The sequence below is a fragment of the Sebastes fasciatus genome, chromosome 9, assembly GCF_043250625.1.
Source record: "Sebastes fasciatus isolate fSebFas1 chromosome 9, fSebFas1.pri, whole genome shotgun sequence".
NCBI classification, from domain to species: Eukaryota; Metazoa; Chordata; class Actinopteri; order Perciformes; family Sebastidae; genus Sebastes; species Sebastes fasciatus.
The window spans coordinates 5,196,281-5,214,756 of NC_133803.1; the positions used below are offsets into that span (position 1 = coordinate 5,196,281).

Consider the following 18,476-nt stretch of genomic DNA (forward strand, 5'->3'; position numbering starts at 1 on the left):
AGAAATCAGCAGAGACCGAAAGGTTGTCTTCAAATATAAAGGAAGAACAACTTGCATGTGACAGAAGTGAAACGCAAAGCAGTTACTCCTGATGAACAGAGAAATTCTGTCCGCAAGAGAAGAAGTAAATCACCGCTTATTTTTCCTTTTATTTCCAAAACTGAGATAAAAAGCGTGGAACAACACACACAGTTGACGGACAATCACACTTCTCTCACCTGTGCTGAGCTGCAGCGTCGCCGGGCTGTGCCTCAGTGGGCGGGGGTTGTCTCCTCTTCTCTTCTTCCTCTTGCATTCTTCTCACTTCCAATAACTCCATCTAGACACACAAACACATTGAGCCTCACGCAAGAACCACTCGTACCAACAGATTCCTTCTGAAGTGGCATTTCTTTCTCAGGTATACGGTCCAGACACGTCGCACGAATCACGTACGGATCGGATTTCTCTTGTCCGACTTGAAAATTAGATTCCCTTAATCTGAGCAAATGTTAGAGCTTAAATGATATCAAGGCAAATTTAATGCAAAATCAATATTTGGTTCAGGAGATGATTGTCATCATGGCTGCTAATTGACTGAGAAAAGAGAAAAAAAGTCAGAGAGTTTTAGGTTAATATGAAAGTGTTCCAGCATGAGGTCCACCGTCGGCGTCTTAATAAAACGTTCTCATGGTGTCTCACCGTGGTCAGCCTCTCCAGAGCGGCGAAGCGTTCCTCCCAGGTGGCGGCCGACTTCTCGAAGGCCTCGTGGCGTTTGATGAGTTTCTCCACCTCGTCCACGTTCTGGCCGATCTCCCTGCTTGACAGGTAGGGATCCTGACCCAGCAGCCACGCCTCGGCCACACCCGCATCCCGGCCGAACTGGTGCACCTCCAGGACTGAACGCACACAAAGTTCCACGTTAAAGCAGATTTATTCAGCTGATTCACTTAATATGCTTTCTGTGAACATTAAGGCCTGAGTAATTGAACTGACTAATTGGATGAAACACCTTACCCAGTCTAAGCCACTCCCATCTGTCCTCCCACTTGTCAATCATGTCTTTCCTCTTGTCGGTCAACTGTAATAACTTTTCTTTAATCTGAGGGGAGAAAACATTTTGAGAGAATATTTAAAAGTGGAAAAAAAAAAAGCAGATTCCAAATGTATTCATGTGGCGTGAAGACAGAAACATCATGAGCATCTTCCTAAAATCATTCTAGACCGTTTTTTTATTGCGTTACTTTGAAAGGCTGGTGTTTAAAACAAGACTTCCATCATTTCACTCCTCTTAATTATTTAGTGGAGTGAAATGAGTCACTGGCAGCACAAAAAACAGCTGCTCTGGATTATGGCGATGAGATTTGTTATTGTATAACAACCGTGGTTATATGTCAGATGAGGTTAAATATTGAAGGATACCTGTATAGAATACTGTCAAAAGCTTCAAAACAAAGTGATGAAATGGAGAGGAATCTATTCTGCACATTAGGAGAATTTTTAATCCAGTCTGGAATTAAAACTGAGACATATGAGAACTAAACCAAAACATATGCTACTAATTTCAGAGTGAACACGGCTGATTAAAATCTGTAATCTAAAACTAGAAAGAGGTCCAGCTGTGCTTAGCTTAGCATGAATGATGTGAATTATGAATCTGTTTGGGGTGAAGTGCGTCTCCACCTCCTCTGAAGCGTAGTGCTTCCTGGCCAGCAGGGCTTTGCCCAGCTCGATGCAGGCTGTGAAGCTGTCGTTGCGGGCGTCGATCTCCGCCTTGATGCCCTGGTGGTTGTTCATCAGCAGCTCCACCGACGACACGTCTCTGAAAACGAGCGAGAAGACGCACAAACAGACCACATCAGCAATGTGTAATGAAAAGAAAACACTTCATCCTCCACTTGTCTGATATGAAACACATTAGATTGCAGTTTCTAATGTGACAAAAATCAACATTTAAGACCAGATCGTTGATTACTATTGACAATCTGCTTATCGTGTATTGATTAGGGCTGTCGAAGTTAACGAAACTAACTAAAATAGGTTTTAACGCCACTAAATTCTTTAACGCAATTGATATTTTCGGAGTTTGTAGTGGAGTTTTAACTAGAGTGAAGATACCAGTATCTTATATGAAACTACAAAACCTAAGGAATCCATTGGTACCAACTATGTCATACTAGCTTGTCAGGAAGGAGTCTAAGGGTGCACTTGTACACTTGTCCCTAAAGTCCAGTTCGATTGATTAGTGTGAACGCTCCGTACCGTACTTTACAGATCGGTGAACCGTGCCCAAGACAAGGTGGTCTCGGGCACGGATCATGTGTACACGGGTACGGTTCGCATCAGGTGTGAAAGCCGAAAGGGCAGGCTTTTATTCAACGCCGCCGGTCTCCTCCGAAATCTGTATACATATAAAACTGTTTCATATCTACAGTATGTCTGTATCTGCGCACAGCATGCGCCGATTTCCTCCTCTGAACTGCACGGCCGTGGGTGATAAAGCAGGAAGGAAGGCGAGAGGTTCCTTAAAATAAAAACAATAGTAGGCGATGGTGTTGCTATCAGCTTTTCATATAAGCAGCTCAACAACATATCAGAAGATTACTAAACACTGCCTGGTCAGAGATACTGGAAGGTGGCATCCTAACCTGGGCTTCTCCTGGGCCTCGATCAGGCGGATGACGTCCTCCATCCACAGCATCAGGTCGCGCACCATGCTGAAGAAGCGGAACTTGTCTCCGGTTTCAACCAGCTTCACCCGGCGGCCCTCAGCTGCCTCCAGCAGGTTCTTCCAGGCCTCGAGGACCTGGTGGTGGGGGAAGGGGGGATGACAAACAGAAGAGGTTCACTCTAATCAGCAAAGTCACAAAATGCTTCACGATCAGTGGGGAATCATCATTGATTATGAACACGAATCATTATTGGGGGACATTCTGTGTATATAAACTACTGCTGCTGTAAATCTGGTGGAATCAGTCGCAGAGTCTTGCGCAGGTCCAGCACCAGGGTGCTGCGGAGGAGCACGACAGCTCGGCGGGGAAATAACTAAATGGCATAAAAGCAAATAAAAAAACACAATGCATTCATATGTGCAGACTGCAGAGGCAACATGACAATAGAGCTCTCCGTTCCCTTAATATCTCTGGATGTATCGGGTCATTGTAGGAGGCAAAAAACTAAAAATATTTCTCAAACACTGACACTGAAACAGTTTTTTGTTTACCATGACATACTGTACATTTGAGCCAAGTGCAGACATTTTCAGCTGAAAACACCTCTAACCTGTTCAGGGTTCACAGTAACATTCTCAGCCACACACACCCATCTGACACTGAGACATTGTTAACATCGTTGATGGAAACGTGGCTGCAAGAAGACTGAAAGCGATATCTTGCCAGCTAACAAGCAACTACATTTAAGCAAATGCGAACAAAAACATTTGATTGCACCACTGTGTGTGCAGCCATGAAATATATTAAAAATGCATGTTCAATTATTTGGAGAAAAGCTTGATGCTTAAGGCCTACATTTTTCTTTTTGTTTTAATTTTCTGACCAAACCCAAATTGTATTTGCAAACTAATAAAAGCGTTTGTTTTAACCTCCTCAGAGGCCCGGGTGGGTGGAGTTTACAGCTTGTTGGTACTCATGCAGCATCAGGTAAGTTGACTTTGTGCAAAAATCCACCCACACAGCGATCTAAGAGTGATCTAAAACAAACCCTACATGTATTTGCAAAGCCCCAGGTCTGTGACTAAGACTAGGCCAGAACTACAACTGCATGAAAACGACTAAAATGTCACTAGAGTTAATCAACATTTTAGTCGAAATATTAAAAGAAAGTCTAAAACTGCAGCCAAAATGAACACTAATGCAAAGCCAATGTTTTTGGTAAACGGAGTCTCACCTCTCCCTTTCTCTTCTGGGTGGGACAGGGAGGATATGCAGGGAAATGGACATACAGGGAATGGTCAAAACACAACGCCATCAAAAACACTCAGTGCGTATCATTATCAACACTCTGGATGGTCAGGAGACAAGCTTCGACACATCACGGTGGTGCTGATGTGAAATTCCACTCACATTTTAAGTGTTATTATTGTTCACCGACATCTTGTTTCAGATGAAGATTTTATTGATGAGTTTGCAGAATCCGGAAAATGGCTATTTTATTATGCAAAATTTACCGAGATGGATGAAGACACTTGTGGAAGACATATTTGTAAACAAAAATGCATGGAATGAAGACAGATGTTTGGTTTGAGAACCTTACACTTCATTAAAGGACCAGTGTTCAGGGGATCTATTAGCAGAAATGGATTATAATGTTCATAACTAAGTTTTCATTAGTGTATAATCACCTGGAACTAAGAATCGTTGCGTTTTTGTTAGCTTAGAATGAGCCCTTCATATCTACACAGGGAGCGGGTCCTTTTCACGGAGTCCACCATGTTTCTACAGTAGCCCAGAACGGACAAACCAAACTCTGGCTCTAGAGAGAGACTTTCACGTCTTTTACGTTACCTGAAGGCCACAGTAGTTCTCCGTCACGCTTGTGAATAGGGCTGGGACGATACACATCTGATTCGATACTATCACGATACTTAGGTACCGATTCAGTATGTATTGCAATATTTAAGTATTGAGATTCGATATTGCAATTTATGTGATTTTTGTGATACATACATTTAAATAAAGCAGCATATTTACCCACTCCCGCGTTGATAAGAGTATTAAATACAATAATAAATAAAAATATCTCCCTTTAAGGTACATTTTGAACAGATAAAAAAATGTGTGATTAATCTGCGATTATTTACGATTAAATATTTGAATCCCTTGACAGCCTTAGTTTGAACACATGTAGTAGGATAGCTGTTTCCCCCCTGCTTCCAGTCTTTGCGCTAAGCTAGGGCTAATTGCATTCTGGATGATGGATGAAATCTGATATCCCATTTTCCTTTTTCTGACCCTGGGGAAGACAAACAGATTTCCCAAAATGTCGGACTGCTCCTTTAACCGTCTCAACAAATGCAACCGTTTTAAATCACAAGTTTCCTTTTGACTTGTGATTTTGATAAATCCTCAAGGATCTGACATGTTTAAAAAAATCATCCACCCTCTGAAGGAGTTTTCAGATAAAACATGAAGTGATTTTCCACCTTTGCGTTATTTGTGCGAAGTAGACTGCTGAATAGATAAAAAAAGACCTGAGATAAGCACAAAAAATTTAAGCATTTTCATCTAAAATCTTTGCCTCAATTTGCACCTCCGGGAGTGAATTTGCGTCCGCTTACTCCCACTCACGACTTTCCATCGAACTTTGTGTGCAACCGTTTTTCAATTTCACTTCACGTTGTGTCTGAACACACATTTAGTAATACAACAAGTTTTGCTCTCCAATAGAAGACACCGTTCTGTGGGAGACCTGAGGGCTTTTTGGAATAAAATGCATCATCAAAATCATTTCTCTAAATGATGCTGGAAGATCCACCTCAAAACAATGTAAAAGTCAAAGATAAAACATATTTGGCCTGAATCAATCTCATTCTTCACAATATTTTCTCATAATGTTCCCTCTGTGGACAGAACCATTAGTGGAGGAGACTGTATCATGTGTGTTTCCTGCATTTTGACCATGCCCTGTAAGGTTTCATTATTGAATTTATTATCTACAGCTTGTTAATAAAATCACTTTTGATGAATTGAAGAACAAAACTACACATTTTAGCATCTTTTATCAACCTCACACATCTTCATCTTATTAAAGATTCTTCTCTCGGGGGAACTGACTCCATCTATAAATGATATTGCTATATTTTCCAAACAGGTTGGTTCAGGGCAAAGGAACAGTGCAAAGTTAGTGCAGCAGCAGTGCAGCATGCATGAGGAACAGAGCCTTTTATTCAAATCAGTGCTGGGTCCAGTTCACTTTCAATTCAATCAGTAAGAGAAGGTTTTCTACTATGTTTGAAACATACTGAGATATAGATAGATAGATAAATCACAGAGGTTTTTATATCTCCGGTGCAACCGGCAGGAATACCAAGCCTCAGATTTACTGATTGAATTCAGAGTTAACTGAGCCAAGTCCTGGTGTGGTTTCTGTTTCACCGCTGCCTGAGACTGAAGCTCACCTCTCCTTCTCTCTTCTGAATGTCGTCGGCTTTATCTCCAGCGTAAGCAGACTGCAGGCGAACGGCGTCCTCCTGAAGCTGCCGCACCTGAAAGAAAAGAGGAAGAGGAGGAAGAGGTTCAGGTTGGTTGAGAACACACAGGAACAGAAGCAGGCAGATCATGTGAAAGCTCCAGTGTCACAAGCTGAAAAGTCCATGCTGAGAACGTCCCATAGAGTAGAGACTATCAGGGAAAATGTTCACATCATCCAGCATTCAAGAGCTGGTCATTTTTCAACTCATGAATTTAGTTTTTTTCTTTTTACAAATTGGCATCATTATGTAGATATTTCTGCATCCTTTTGATCCGATAACAACAACGTTGCTGCTGTATTTATGACGTTATGTTGAGTGTTGATGGAGCAACTACTATGTTGGCATAGCCTGGCACTGATCAATCCAAACACCTTTCAGAAAACAAGCATTTTAAAAGTTGTTTGCTTGTCGTCTTGCGGACAGACCTGACAGAGCTTGAATTCAGACTTTTTACAAATCAGCATCATTATGTAGTTATTTCGGCATCCGTTTGAACCGTTTACTTCAATTAAATCACAATACAATCTGTTTATTTTGGGTTCAACCGCAGTAGCGACGTGTGGCTTACTAGGTACAGTCAGTGCAACGGCACTGTATGTGAATACAGCTCGCTGCCGGGTGATGTTATAAGCCCAGACACGACGGCGTTTGTTTTTCCAACACATCTGGGACTTCCACAACATGTACAAAGCAGCAACAGTGGTTATTTCCTTCATGGTTGATGGAGGAAAGAAAAGTTGTTGGTATCTATGGAGACAAGCTCCTTCTCCTCTCCGGTGCGTCTAGCGCTTCGCTCTTGGTGTGAATGCAACTTTATGAGTGTGCAGCTTTCAATAGTCTTTAATTGAGAGTAATCCCATGATGCTCTAAATCAGGGGTGCCCAATACGTCGATCGCGATCTACCGGTCGATCGCAAAGGTAGTGTGGGTAGATCGCATGGCATTAAAAAAAAAAAAAAAAAAAGTTCTGGAACTTACTCACAGAGGAAAAGTACCCCAACATGAGGAAATGTGCTACCTCCTTGACTGCATTATTCGGCTCCACTTATTTATGCGAGTCAGCCTTTTCCCACATGAAGATTATTAAGTCCAAATACCATTCCACCTTGACTGATGATCATTTGGAAGTGTGCTTGAGGCTGGCTATCAGCAGCTACTGTCCGGACTATGCATCCCTGGCTGATTCCATTCAGTGCAAGTCATCAGAGTAAGGTAATGACAAAATGTACAGAGTTATATTGTACAATATGGGTTCATGCAGTTATGCAAGGTACACCAACATATATTGTACATATAAAGAATACTCAATATATTTATAAATAAATATATGTTTTGCATTTTTATAGTAGGTAGATCATTTTGACTTGGTCATTTTATAAGTAGCTCGCATGCTGAAAAAGTGTGTGCACCCCTGCTCTAAATTATATGACAGCATCTTTTACACTGTGACAAGAAAAGTATACGAATAACTTGAATTTTTGGAAACGCAAAAAGTTAAATTTATGAATCTCATCACAGCTACTGTAACTCACTAGCCATGTCTCCTAGCAACAGCTCCCAGTTCCAAATCTAGCGCCTGTACCTGTGTTCCCAGTGCCTGGATGTCGTGTTCGAAGGTGGTGTGCATCCTCTGCAGGGTCTCCACGGTGTTCTGGTCGCGACCCAGCTCATCCGGCAGCTTCTTGTGTTTGTCCAGGATGCGGTTGAGGATCTCCTTGGCGTCGTGGTAGAACTTGTGGAGTTCGAAGGAGGCGGCGAGGATCTGCGTCCGGGTGTCGATGAGCTCCAGCAGGTCGGCCCAGGCCTCGTTCAGGCCGTCCTTCCACTCGGCGATGGTGGCGGCGTCGGCGTGGCCAGTGTTGATCAGCTCGTCCGCCTGCCGGTTGACAGTGTCCACGCGCTCCTGGCCGATGTTCCCGGTGTCGCGGGCAAATTCTCTGAAACGCTCCTGCAGCATCTGAAGAAGGACGAAAGTTAGGATTAAGAACGAAGAACACTAAGAACACTCAAACGCGATAATAACACGTTAATGCAAATTACATTGTTACATACATGTTGATAAAGAGTATTAAACACTGGACAAATCTCCCTTTTAAGGTTATTTTTTAACAGAAAAATGTGTGATTAATCATGATTAACTATAGACAATCATGCGATTAATCGCGATTAAATATTGTAATTGACTGATAGCCCTATATTTAACATAAACACATAACATAAGCAAACAATTTTTTATGTGGACTCTTTAAATTACAAATTTCAAATAATACCAAGATCGATTATGGAACGTTTTACAGTGTTGAAATAAAAGTGTCAGTGCTCACTTGTGGACAAACTGTAACAGAGAAACTGTTTTTAAATTACCTTAAATATATGTATTTGCTGCCATGTCTTGTTACTCCATGGCCTGCATAAACACCACTACTAATATGTGTCTGCCATAGACTAATATCAGCTGATTTATGGGCCGCTAATCCAACATTTATGTTTCCAAGTGCAAGAAAACAAGGATGACTCCGGTTTACAGTGAAGCAGGTCTTCTTGTGCCAGGTTTCCTCAAAGTTTTAAAAAAGCAATAAATAGTTAACCCTATGAGACCCAAGGGGTCTCGGGTGATCCTGGGTGATAACTGGTACCAACCATGTCATGCTTTCCTAGCTAGATTGACAATAAGGGTTTTTTTCTATGGTGTTCCTCAAGGTCTTGGTGTCTTAATGTGGTATTTTGGAGGGATTATTGATCATTTTGATCAATTCTCGATTGGTAGAAAATGGTTAAATTTAGCACCAAAATCTGTGTAACAAATGGTATCAACCCACAAATTACTACAACAACTTATGAGACATAATAGAGCATGGGAATGGACATTATATACTTGTCATAATGTTCTTAGCTCTTATACACTTTTACAATTTATTTTAAATTAATTCATGTTAATTTCTGATTTTTGACTCGATCAACTTAACACACAGTGCTGAGCTGCATCTCAAATTAATCTTCAGGTTCTCAGCTTTCAGATGATGTACACTACTTCTATGTAACATCTACTGTTGACCTGCTATCTCCCCCTAAAGACCCCCTGTACCCCCCTAAAAAAGACAAAAACAGGTCTACTGTGGGTCTCAGAGGGTTGCAGAGTGCAGAGTGCTTTCCCAAAGTAAATGACTGCAAAAACAACTTACAGTGACCAAAAATCACCGACACTAATCCTGAGAAGGTAATGAAATGTGTGTTGTACTCACGGTGACGTGCTCGTAGTCCTGTCCAAGCTCGTGGGATCCGGCCACCACCTCCCTCTCGGCGATCCACTGCTCCAGGTCGTCCACCTCCCGGTTCAGCTGGAAGAGACGTAGACGCTCGTCCAGCTTCCCCCGGCGCTCCTCCGACAAGTCCTTCAGCCCGGCGTACAGCTTGTCCACCTGAGACTGACGCATGCCGATGCGCTCACTGCATGACGACAAGGAGGACAGAGAATTAGGAATCATGGTCTATTACCGTCTTTCTTCTCCCTCCCTTAAATCTTCCTTTGTTCCTTCTCATTTCCTTCCTTTCTCCTCCACTTATACTTTTCTTTCCTTCATTCATCTACACCTCCTTCCTTTCATTCCTTGTCTCCTTCATTTATCTTCATTTTCTACTTTCATTTTCAGCTTAATTTCTTCGTCCCTTCTTTGCTTCCCTCCCCATTTCCTTCCTTCTAGGACAAAATCTAAAAAGTTTGATGATGCCCCCCTAACCCCCAAACCCCCTACCTGTCGGGGTGTTCTACGGCCACCAGGCCCCGGCTGGTGCCGGACAGTTGGTGGACGGTGTCGGCGTAATCCTCCACTGCCTGCTCCAGGATCTGATGCTTCTTCAGCATGGCCACCGAACTCTGCTCGTCCTGAGAGACACACACACACACACACACACACACACACACACACACACACACACACACACACACACACACACACACACACACACACACACACACACACACACACACACACACACACACACACACACACACACACACACACACACACACACACACACACACAACACACGCAGAGATTCCTCTCGTTATTTTGATGTCAAGTTGAATTTGACAGAGAAAGACAGAATCCACTGCGATAAAAAATGGGGGACGGAGTGATAAAGCAAAGAGGAGATGCTCAAGAGGGATGGAAGCTGAAAGAAAAAGTAAAAGGGGGAAAAAAATCAGAGGTGTAGAGAGTTAGGGAAATAAAAGGCAAAGATGTGGAGATAGAGTGAGACAGAAAAGAGGACAGAAATGTTTAAGTAGAGACAAAAAGATGGGAGAAGAACAAGTAAAAAGGGAGGGAGACAGTAGTTAAGAAAATGTTTCCTCAAAATTACCCTCAAAACAACAGAAAGTTTGTGACCCGGCTGGTGGGCGGTGGTTGGTATTTCCTCAACTGATCTCAACATGGCTGCTGGGTCACAAACTGTCTCATTCTACAGCTAAACAGTACACTACAAGATGTTTCTGAAAACATCTGAGGAGAGAAATAGGCATTACAGTAACATAATATCGATTCATATTTGAGCAGCGCTGCCTAGTTTGACCATTTGATCGGAGTTTGCGAGTGATTGACAGCTGCTCAGAGACGGCAAGACTCCAGATCAGCTCTGATTGGTTGTTTTCCTCCGGTCTGTGAAATCTTGCAGAGCACCGGAAGACACATGATATCTTTCAGATTACCTGTCTCATGCTAAAAACCGTCAGCGACCGTTTTATAAAAATAACTTTTCTTTTAAACTGTATTTACTCCAACCTGCCTACCCCAGCTTTAACTTATCAAATTTACCAATCAGTCAAAAGCCTCATCAGTCTAATCAGGCTTGATTTACAGACTTTAAAACAAACTGTAGTAAAGTGGTCTCTCAGTAATCGGTGTTCCTGTAAGGTTAGACCTTTAAAAACTAAAAGTGTGAGAAAACTGTAACGCCGAAACTAAAAACATCTGAGATCAAATTAAAATATAAATAGATTTGAAACCATCTCTGGTATTCAGAGTGAGCCTCCTTTCCATCAGTTAACAGAGTTTTTAATCAGAGTATTAAATGTGTACTGACCAGCAGAAACAGCAGACAGTCGGACACCAACACCAACAACTAACCAAACTAATAGAAAACCCACAAACTGAGGAACTGGCAGGTGAAGTAAAACTAAAACAAAGAAACAGGAAGTGTTTGAGCCACAGGGCAGAGACACCGTGCTGAATACAACACTGCACTTTTTATCTGTGAGACTCTGGAGTCTAAAACCCCTTAACCAGAACCTCATCAGCCAATCAGATAACAACAAGACTTCATTAGAGTCATGGTAGCGAGGCTGTGACGTTCATTAACACTGATCTGATGTAGGAAATGGAAAAAACAACTTTTCTTTTCTTGGATCTTTAGTCCCAAGGGTGGTACCAGAGGAAAGGTCCCATTGTTTCTTACAGTGAATATAAAGGCTTTATCCTTTGTACGGTGGCTGTTTAAGGACATTTCAAACTCTGACTTGTCTCAAGACAGTAACTTGTGCGTTAACATTATTATCTTGGGCGTACAAGATATGAGAAGGACTAAAAAATATCATCTTCAGGGATTTCGGGGCCTCTGCTAGAGTATTTTTAAAATGTGGTATTGATACTTTTACTTAAGTATAAAGGATCTGAATACTTCCTCCACCACTGCACAACACCCCCCTGCTGTTTGCCTCCTCGTGCTAACCCCCTGACCTTTGACCTCACCTTGGCCTTCTCCTCTGACATCATGTAGAGCTCCTGTTCGCTCATCCAGGCTTCGGCCTCGGCGGCGTCGAAGTAGTACTGCTGGGCCTCGTGGGCCTCGCTGAGGCGGGTGTGACGCTTCTCCGTCTCCTTCCGGATCTGTTCCCATAGCGACTGGAGCTCGGCGAGGCGCTGGCGGATCAGCTCGGCCGTCGGCCGGTCCTCCCTCAGGACGTGCTGGCTGCGCTCAAAGATGTCGTCGTAACGCGGCTGATGGCCCTGGATCTCCTTCTGCAGAGTCTGAGAGGGTCAAAGGTCAAGATTAGGGGTTATGGAGTCAACAGTAGCAGCAGGTAGAGGTGTTAGTGAGTGTGTGTGTGTGTGTGTGTGTGTGTGTGTGTGTGTGTGTGTGTGTGTACCTGGTTCTTCTTGATGAGCAGCTGTACAGTCTGCAGGTTGTTTCCGTGGTCAGTCGATGTGGCCAGAGCCATCCTCTCCTCAACCCAGAGCTGGAGATGACAAGGCATTTCACATTATTGCTCCTACTACTACTACCACCATTATTACTAATACAGTATTAGTACTGCTATCGTAACTATACTACTGCTGCTCCTCCTGATGTTACTACTACTTCTACTACTACTACTGATATGAACACCGTGACCCAATTTTCATCTCTACTAATGAGAAGGCTTTTCACATTATTGGTACTACTACTACCACCACTACTACTGCTTCTAATACTACTAGCACTACTACTGCTACTGCTGTTAATACCACTACAACTATTACTGCTACTATTATTGCACATAATACTGCAGCTAACGCTACTGCTACTACTGCTACTGCTGCTACAACTTCGATAGATGCTACTACTGCTACTATGACTACTATTACCATTAATACTATTCCAGCAAGTTGTAGTCTTGCTACTGTTGCTAAAATTACCACTAATACTGCAGTTACTACAAGTAGTACTTTCACTGCTGCTCTTATTACTTATTCCTACTTCTACTAGTATTACCACTACTGCTAGTAGTATTACTACTAATGCTACTAGCACTACTACTATTAATATTGATACTAATACTTCAACCTCTAATGCTACTAAAGATGGTGCCAATACTGCTGCTACTACCACTAATATTTCTGCTGCAACAATTGCCACTACTATTATTGATACTAACTGCGGTAATAGTTGCTGCAGTTACTATGAGTACTACTTTCATTGCTGTTACCACTACTAGTAGTACTCCCAAGGTAATCTTACTACTACTACTGCGACTACAAAAAGCACTACTTTCATTTTACGTCCCGTTTTTGATGAATGAAGGCGATTTCTGTGAAATATGCAGATGATCTACATTTATATGTTTCAGTTCTAGCTGTCTGTCTCTCACCCAAATCAGTAAAACACACTTCACTTCCTGCATCGGAGGGGTTTAAGGTCGGCGCTCTACCTCTACTTTTCCTGTCCGAGGCGCTCTACTTACGATCTCGTCCTCCATGTCCCGGTTGAACTGGTGGATCTCGCGGGAGGCCATGAGGTTGTCTCGTCTCTTCTGCAGCGGCGCCTGGAGGCACTGGAACTTCTTCTCCACGCCAATCCTCTGGCCGTCCACCTCCTCGGAGCCCTTCCCCTCCTGACTGAGGGCCTGCGACTGGCTCTGCAGCTCCCCCACCTCCTTCTGACGCACCTCCACCTGGCTCTCCAGGATCTGCAGGAGGACAGGTAACAGGTCAGACAGGGAATAGTAAGATATTTGTAAAAAAAAAACACAGAAATAAGGAATGAAAAATGTGAAAGAAAGAGTTCATACAAAAGCAAAACAAATACAATTTCAAACATACATACAACATCATTTTACATCAAAAACGATAATGTATCTGTAATTCTAATAATAATGTGAAATATGAATGACCTCGAGTGTGGAATTTGAAGAAGACATTTTAACTCGAGGTCAGTTTAGTAGCTATTTCAGAGCTTTCAACCATGACTCACGGTCTTCCTCAGTTGATGGAGTTTGCTGAGTTGTCAGATATCGGCTGCAGAAGACCGTGAGATGCAGTTGAAAGCTCTGGCAAAAGCTAGTCGTGAAACCTTGAGTTAAGATTTTAGTTAAATTAAATAAAAAATTAATGAAAACATGTTGATGTTTAGATGAGGAGAAAATAAAGAGAAAAATTGACTTAGATATATAAATGTAAAAAAATAATACAATTAAATAAATTTAAAAAAAAAAAAATTGACACAGAACACTGTATATATGACTTAAAAAAAATAATTAAATTGAACTGTAACAGAAGAGTCCCACGCCTGGTCCCCACAAAATAACAAATAAGGCTTTTACGAGATGATTCAGAGGCCTCGTCTCAATGTTCTCCTCGACTCAGAACAAATCTGTTAACTTCACAAAAAATATTTCACTGATGTGAAAAATGAAAAAGGTCTAAAATCTAAATCAAAGTGATGATCATCTTCTAGCAGCCAGACTGTGTACTAACAGTCTGAAACGGCTTCACAGGAGAGTAAAAAAGCACAAAAAAAACAGGTGGATTTAAAATGAGAGCAGAGAGGAAGACGAAGAGGACGAGAGGAATCCTTTCTCTCACTGTACAACAGATCAAACACTCTGCTACTGATCTCCCTCTAACACTTCATCACATGCACACACACACACAAACACACGCACACACACACACACACACTCAGTCAAAGGACATTACAGCAGAGATCTGAAGAGAAGACACATGATAAGAGAAGTGAAGCTGCTCTAATAGACTGAAAATACCAACATCTTCCTTCAGACGGCTCACACACACGTGCGCATGCACACACACACTGAACATTTCTCAGGCTCAGTGTGAGCTCGTAACACATCAAATGAAAGATGACATAACTGCTGTGTGAGTGGGGTGTGTGAGAGAGTGTGCATGGCTGTGACTTTGTGTATATGAGAGTGTGTCTGTGTGTGTGTGTGTGTGTGTGTGTGTGAGCACCAGTTGGTTGGATGGATTACGTAAAGGCTGGTTAGACTCTAAAAATGGGAGAAATTACTGAAGAGGTTCCCTTCAGGAATTTAAGAGCTTAGGATCACAAAAAAATTAATAAAGATGATTAATTTCACAATTGTTCAGCAAAAAATAGGTCAATCCTTAGAAATGCATTGAGATTTTACCAATCACTGTCCATTTCAATATGAAACAATTCCGTTTAGATTAAGCACAGTTACCGGTATGTGCCGGTAGGTTGAATGAAATAATATCTCAGGGTCTTAACGAACACCTCAGACCTATTACGTGATTTTTGAAGCTCGTTTGGGGCTTTAAGTGGAGAAAAGAACTGTGCAAAAAAAATGAAAAATGCGTTCGAAAACCCATACTACTATACTATTTAGTATGCCGGAAAAAGTATGTCCCAATACATAGTATGTCAAATGCAGTATGCCAAAAATACCAGGATGTCGCATTTTGCACTAAGCAAGCCAGCATGCTTTTCTGGCTATTCTGACCCACAATCCTCTGTGCAGCGAATATATGAGCAAGAGGGTCAAGGTGAAATGTTATGATGAAATAGTACGTCCCAATTGTATGCATACTGCATGCAACAGTACGTAATTTGTAAGGGCAGCTGCACTATGTACTAAAAGTAAAAAAAAAAAAAAAAAGCATGTGATTTGGAACGCAGCCGAAGAGTCTGCAGCCGTGCTAACTGCTCTGTGAGGTTACTGACTGAGGCACAGTGAGCTAAAGGCTAACATCAGCATGCTAACATTTTGATGTATAGCAGGTATCATTTACTATCTTAATTTAGCGTGTTAGCGTGCAGAAGTACAAATAAGGCTGCTGGGAATGTCATTAGTTTTGCAGGTATTTGGTCATACATCAAAATTTTGACCCGATGATGGCGCTAGATTAAAAGTTAAGGATATATAGAGGGCTGTAGGGATGACATAACTTTTTAGGCCAACCAGGAAGTTAGCATCGCTCTGGTTCCCTCGACAAAAAGCCAATGGGAATGTTCCATTGGCTTTTGGATTATTTCAGAAAATCAGCTTTGTGGCAAACACACGTTTATGATACTGTCACGTTTTGTTCAGCAAGATAATCTCCACAAATGAACACCTCTTTTATGATTTTTGAAATGCAATCGCTAGGTGTAAAAAGCTAACGTTAGGCTATAAACAAACTACACCACGAGTGGGGTATTTACTGACTTAAATCATATCGAACAAAACGTTAAAATCTCTTCAGCTTGGGTTAACCACAGACTTTATTTCAGGCATCTAACTGAAAGCCCATTAAAAAAAAAAACATTGACTCCCAGACGAGGGAACAGGAAGTGCTAAAATGCTGACTCATTTCCAGGTTTTAGGACTCATTCCTGCACCTCTCTATTGTAGGTTATTCATCCTGAGGGGAGCATGAATGTCTGAATCAAGCTTCATGGAAATCCATTTAATAGTTTTTAGTAAAGCAATCCCCTGCCCAGTGTTTCCCTTGTTGAGCTGCAGTCAGTGGTGGAATGTAACATTTAGTACATTTACTCAAGTACTGTACTTAAGTACAAATTTGAGGTACTTGTATTTCCATTTTATTCTATTTTGTACTTCTACTTCGGAGGGAAATATTGTATCCACCTTTACCAGCTAGTGATGAACACATTAATGTATCACTAATTATAATCCAATGATATAATATAGCCTATGTATGATTCTGAAATGGGCCATTCTGCATAATGAGTACTTTTACTTTTGGTACTTTTTAAAGTATATTTTGATGGTAATAATTCTGTACTTTTACTTAAAGGAGCAGTGTGTAGGATCTGGTGGTATCCAGCGGTGAGGTGAGGAGATCGTAACCAACTGAAGCCTCTCCCGTGTGCCAAGTGTGTTGGAGAGCTACGGTGGCTGACGCGATGTATTTACAGTACAAGGGCGTCGGTGTATTGTATTAAGATATAATTGAAAAATGTGGATATGTTCTTTAAAATATTGAGAATCACTGAGTAAAGAATGATAAAAAACAGCTTTTTTTAAAAATTTGTAAGAAAAAGAAGAACGCAGGAATGATAAAAAAAAAAATCAGCTAATACCAACTCGTTCCATTCAGTGTCTGGCGTTTTGTTTGTGACACATATTTTACTGTTATAAAAGCTGTTGAGTTCCCTTTTAGGGTTCATCGTTCATCAGCTCCACTCTGAACCTTAGTGGAAGAGAAACTCTGCTGTCAAACCGAGAGGCTTTACAGGAAGTTTACAGTTTGTTTCCAGTAACACATGCATGAATGAAGACAGACAGTCATACTGACACAAGAAGAGCTTCTGTATATTATATTATTCATATTAATGCACACACTTCCTGTAAGGATGTGAAGACGTGTAACTATCAGGGTAAATTTGTTCCTTACCTGCTGTTTCTTCAGCAGGATGTTGACGGAGGTGAGGTCTTTGCCGTAGTCGTCGGACTGCAGCTGTCCGTCCAGGCCGCCCAGCCACTTGTCGAGGTCGGCGCAGCTCTGGGTGAACAGCTCGGCCTTGTTGGCGTCAAACAGACACTTGGCCTTCGTCTGGGTGGTGGACTCGAGGTCCTCCCACATCGTCTTCAGGGACGCCAGCTTCTCTTTAACCATGGCCTCCGTCTCCGGCTTCTCTGCCATCAGCACCTTCCCGTCCTGAAAGAGAGTGCTGGTTTTTTAACACTCAGCTATGATTAGCTAATGAAAGCATCAAATTATCCTCCTGAACCCCCAAAGACTGTTTGGCAGCTCAGTAGGAAAATTTATGGGAAATATTGAGATTAAATTGCCCAAAAGATGTGACTGCAGACGGTTCTGCTGGACTGTGTTTTTGAAGGAAGATGGTCAACGTATATTATATTTATATATTGTAATAAACTCATTTAAAATCAATAGCTCATGTCAAATGACACCTTTGTTTCGTAGCGGTTTTAAACAGGGTTGTTGTTGTTGAACTGGAGTAAACTGAGAATACGTGCTGCAAAAAGCAAAGGTAGCACTTAATAATACCCATCATTTATATACGGTAAATTGATTAATTAAGTTAAGTTAATTGAGTTAATTAAACTTAGTTAATAGCTTTTTTACTGTAAAACAATTACATGATAATTAATAATGTTTACCATTTATTAGTAATCCTAAATCAATTTAACAGTTTATTGTTGCACACATTTTAATGTTTTATATACTATAAGTATTTGTTAATGATTGTGAAATGATTTGTAAACCTTTAAGAAATTGTTTGTAAAACATTTATAAACATTACTATTTGTAATACTTTGTTAATGGTTAATAATTGTTTTTTATAAACATTATATGGATGCTATAATAAAGTTGCAACCAATGATTATAATACCTTGTTAAATCGGTTTCTGGTCCATCTATCTAGTTAATGTTTACAAATGTTTTACAAAAAAAAGTTATAATGTGTGGAACATTAAACTGATAATAAATACTTTACTAATGCAAACAGAATGCAATTGTTATCGTCTCTTATCAACTATGACACAATATATCATTTATAAACTAATTATTTCATATTA

The 18,476-nt window shown here is 41.2% G+C and overlaps 1 protein-coding gene across 4 annotated transcripts in view; it reads right to left on the reverse strand.

Annotated features, from left to right (window-relative positions):
* The window catches only part of LOC141773666 (spectrin beta chain, non-erythrocytic 1-like), a 149,520-nt gene that overhangs the window by 11,695 nt on the left and 119,349 nt on the right, over positions 1-18,476 (reverse strand). For 2 of the 4 annotated variants that reach the window (XM_074645577.1, XM_074645575.1), the window contains 14 exons: positions 17,326-17,589; positions 13,410-13,634; positions 12,336-12,425; positions 11,938-12,216; positions 9,943-10,073; positions 9,433-9,637; positions 7,773-8,147; positions 6,116-6,202; positions 3,886-3,900; positions 2,628-2,785; positions 1,663-1,801; positions 997-1,081; positions 682-878; positions 219-319 (listed from right to left, as the gene is read on the reverse strand). In XM_074645577.1, the coding sequence (XP_074501678.1) occupies positions 219-319; positions 682-878; positions 997-1,081; positions 1,663-1,801; positions 2,628-2,785; positions 3,886-3,900; positions 6,116-6,202; positions 7,773-8,147; positions 9,433-9,637; positions 9,943-10,073; positions 11,938-12,216; positions 12,336-12,425; positions 13,410-13,634; positions 17,326-17,589 (2,351 nt within the window). The remainder of the gene's footprint in view (positions 1-218; positions 320-681; positions 879-996; positions 1,082-1,662; positions 1,802-2,627; positions 2,786-3,885; positions 3,901-6,115; positions 6,203-7,772; positions 8,148-9,432; positions 9,638-9,942; positions 10,074-11,937; positions 12,217-12,335; positions 12,426-13,409; positions 13,635-17,325; positions 17,590-18,476) is intronic. The other 2 variants (XM_074645578.1, XM_074645576.1) reach the window with 1 other exon arrangement.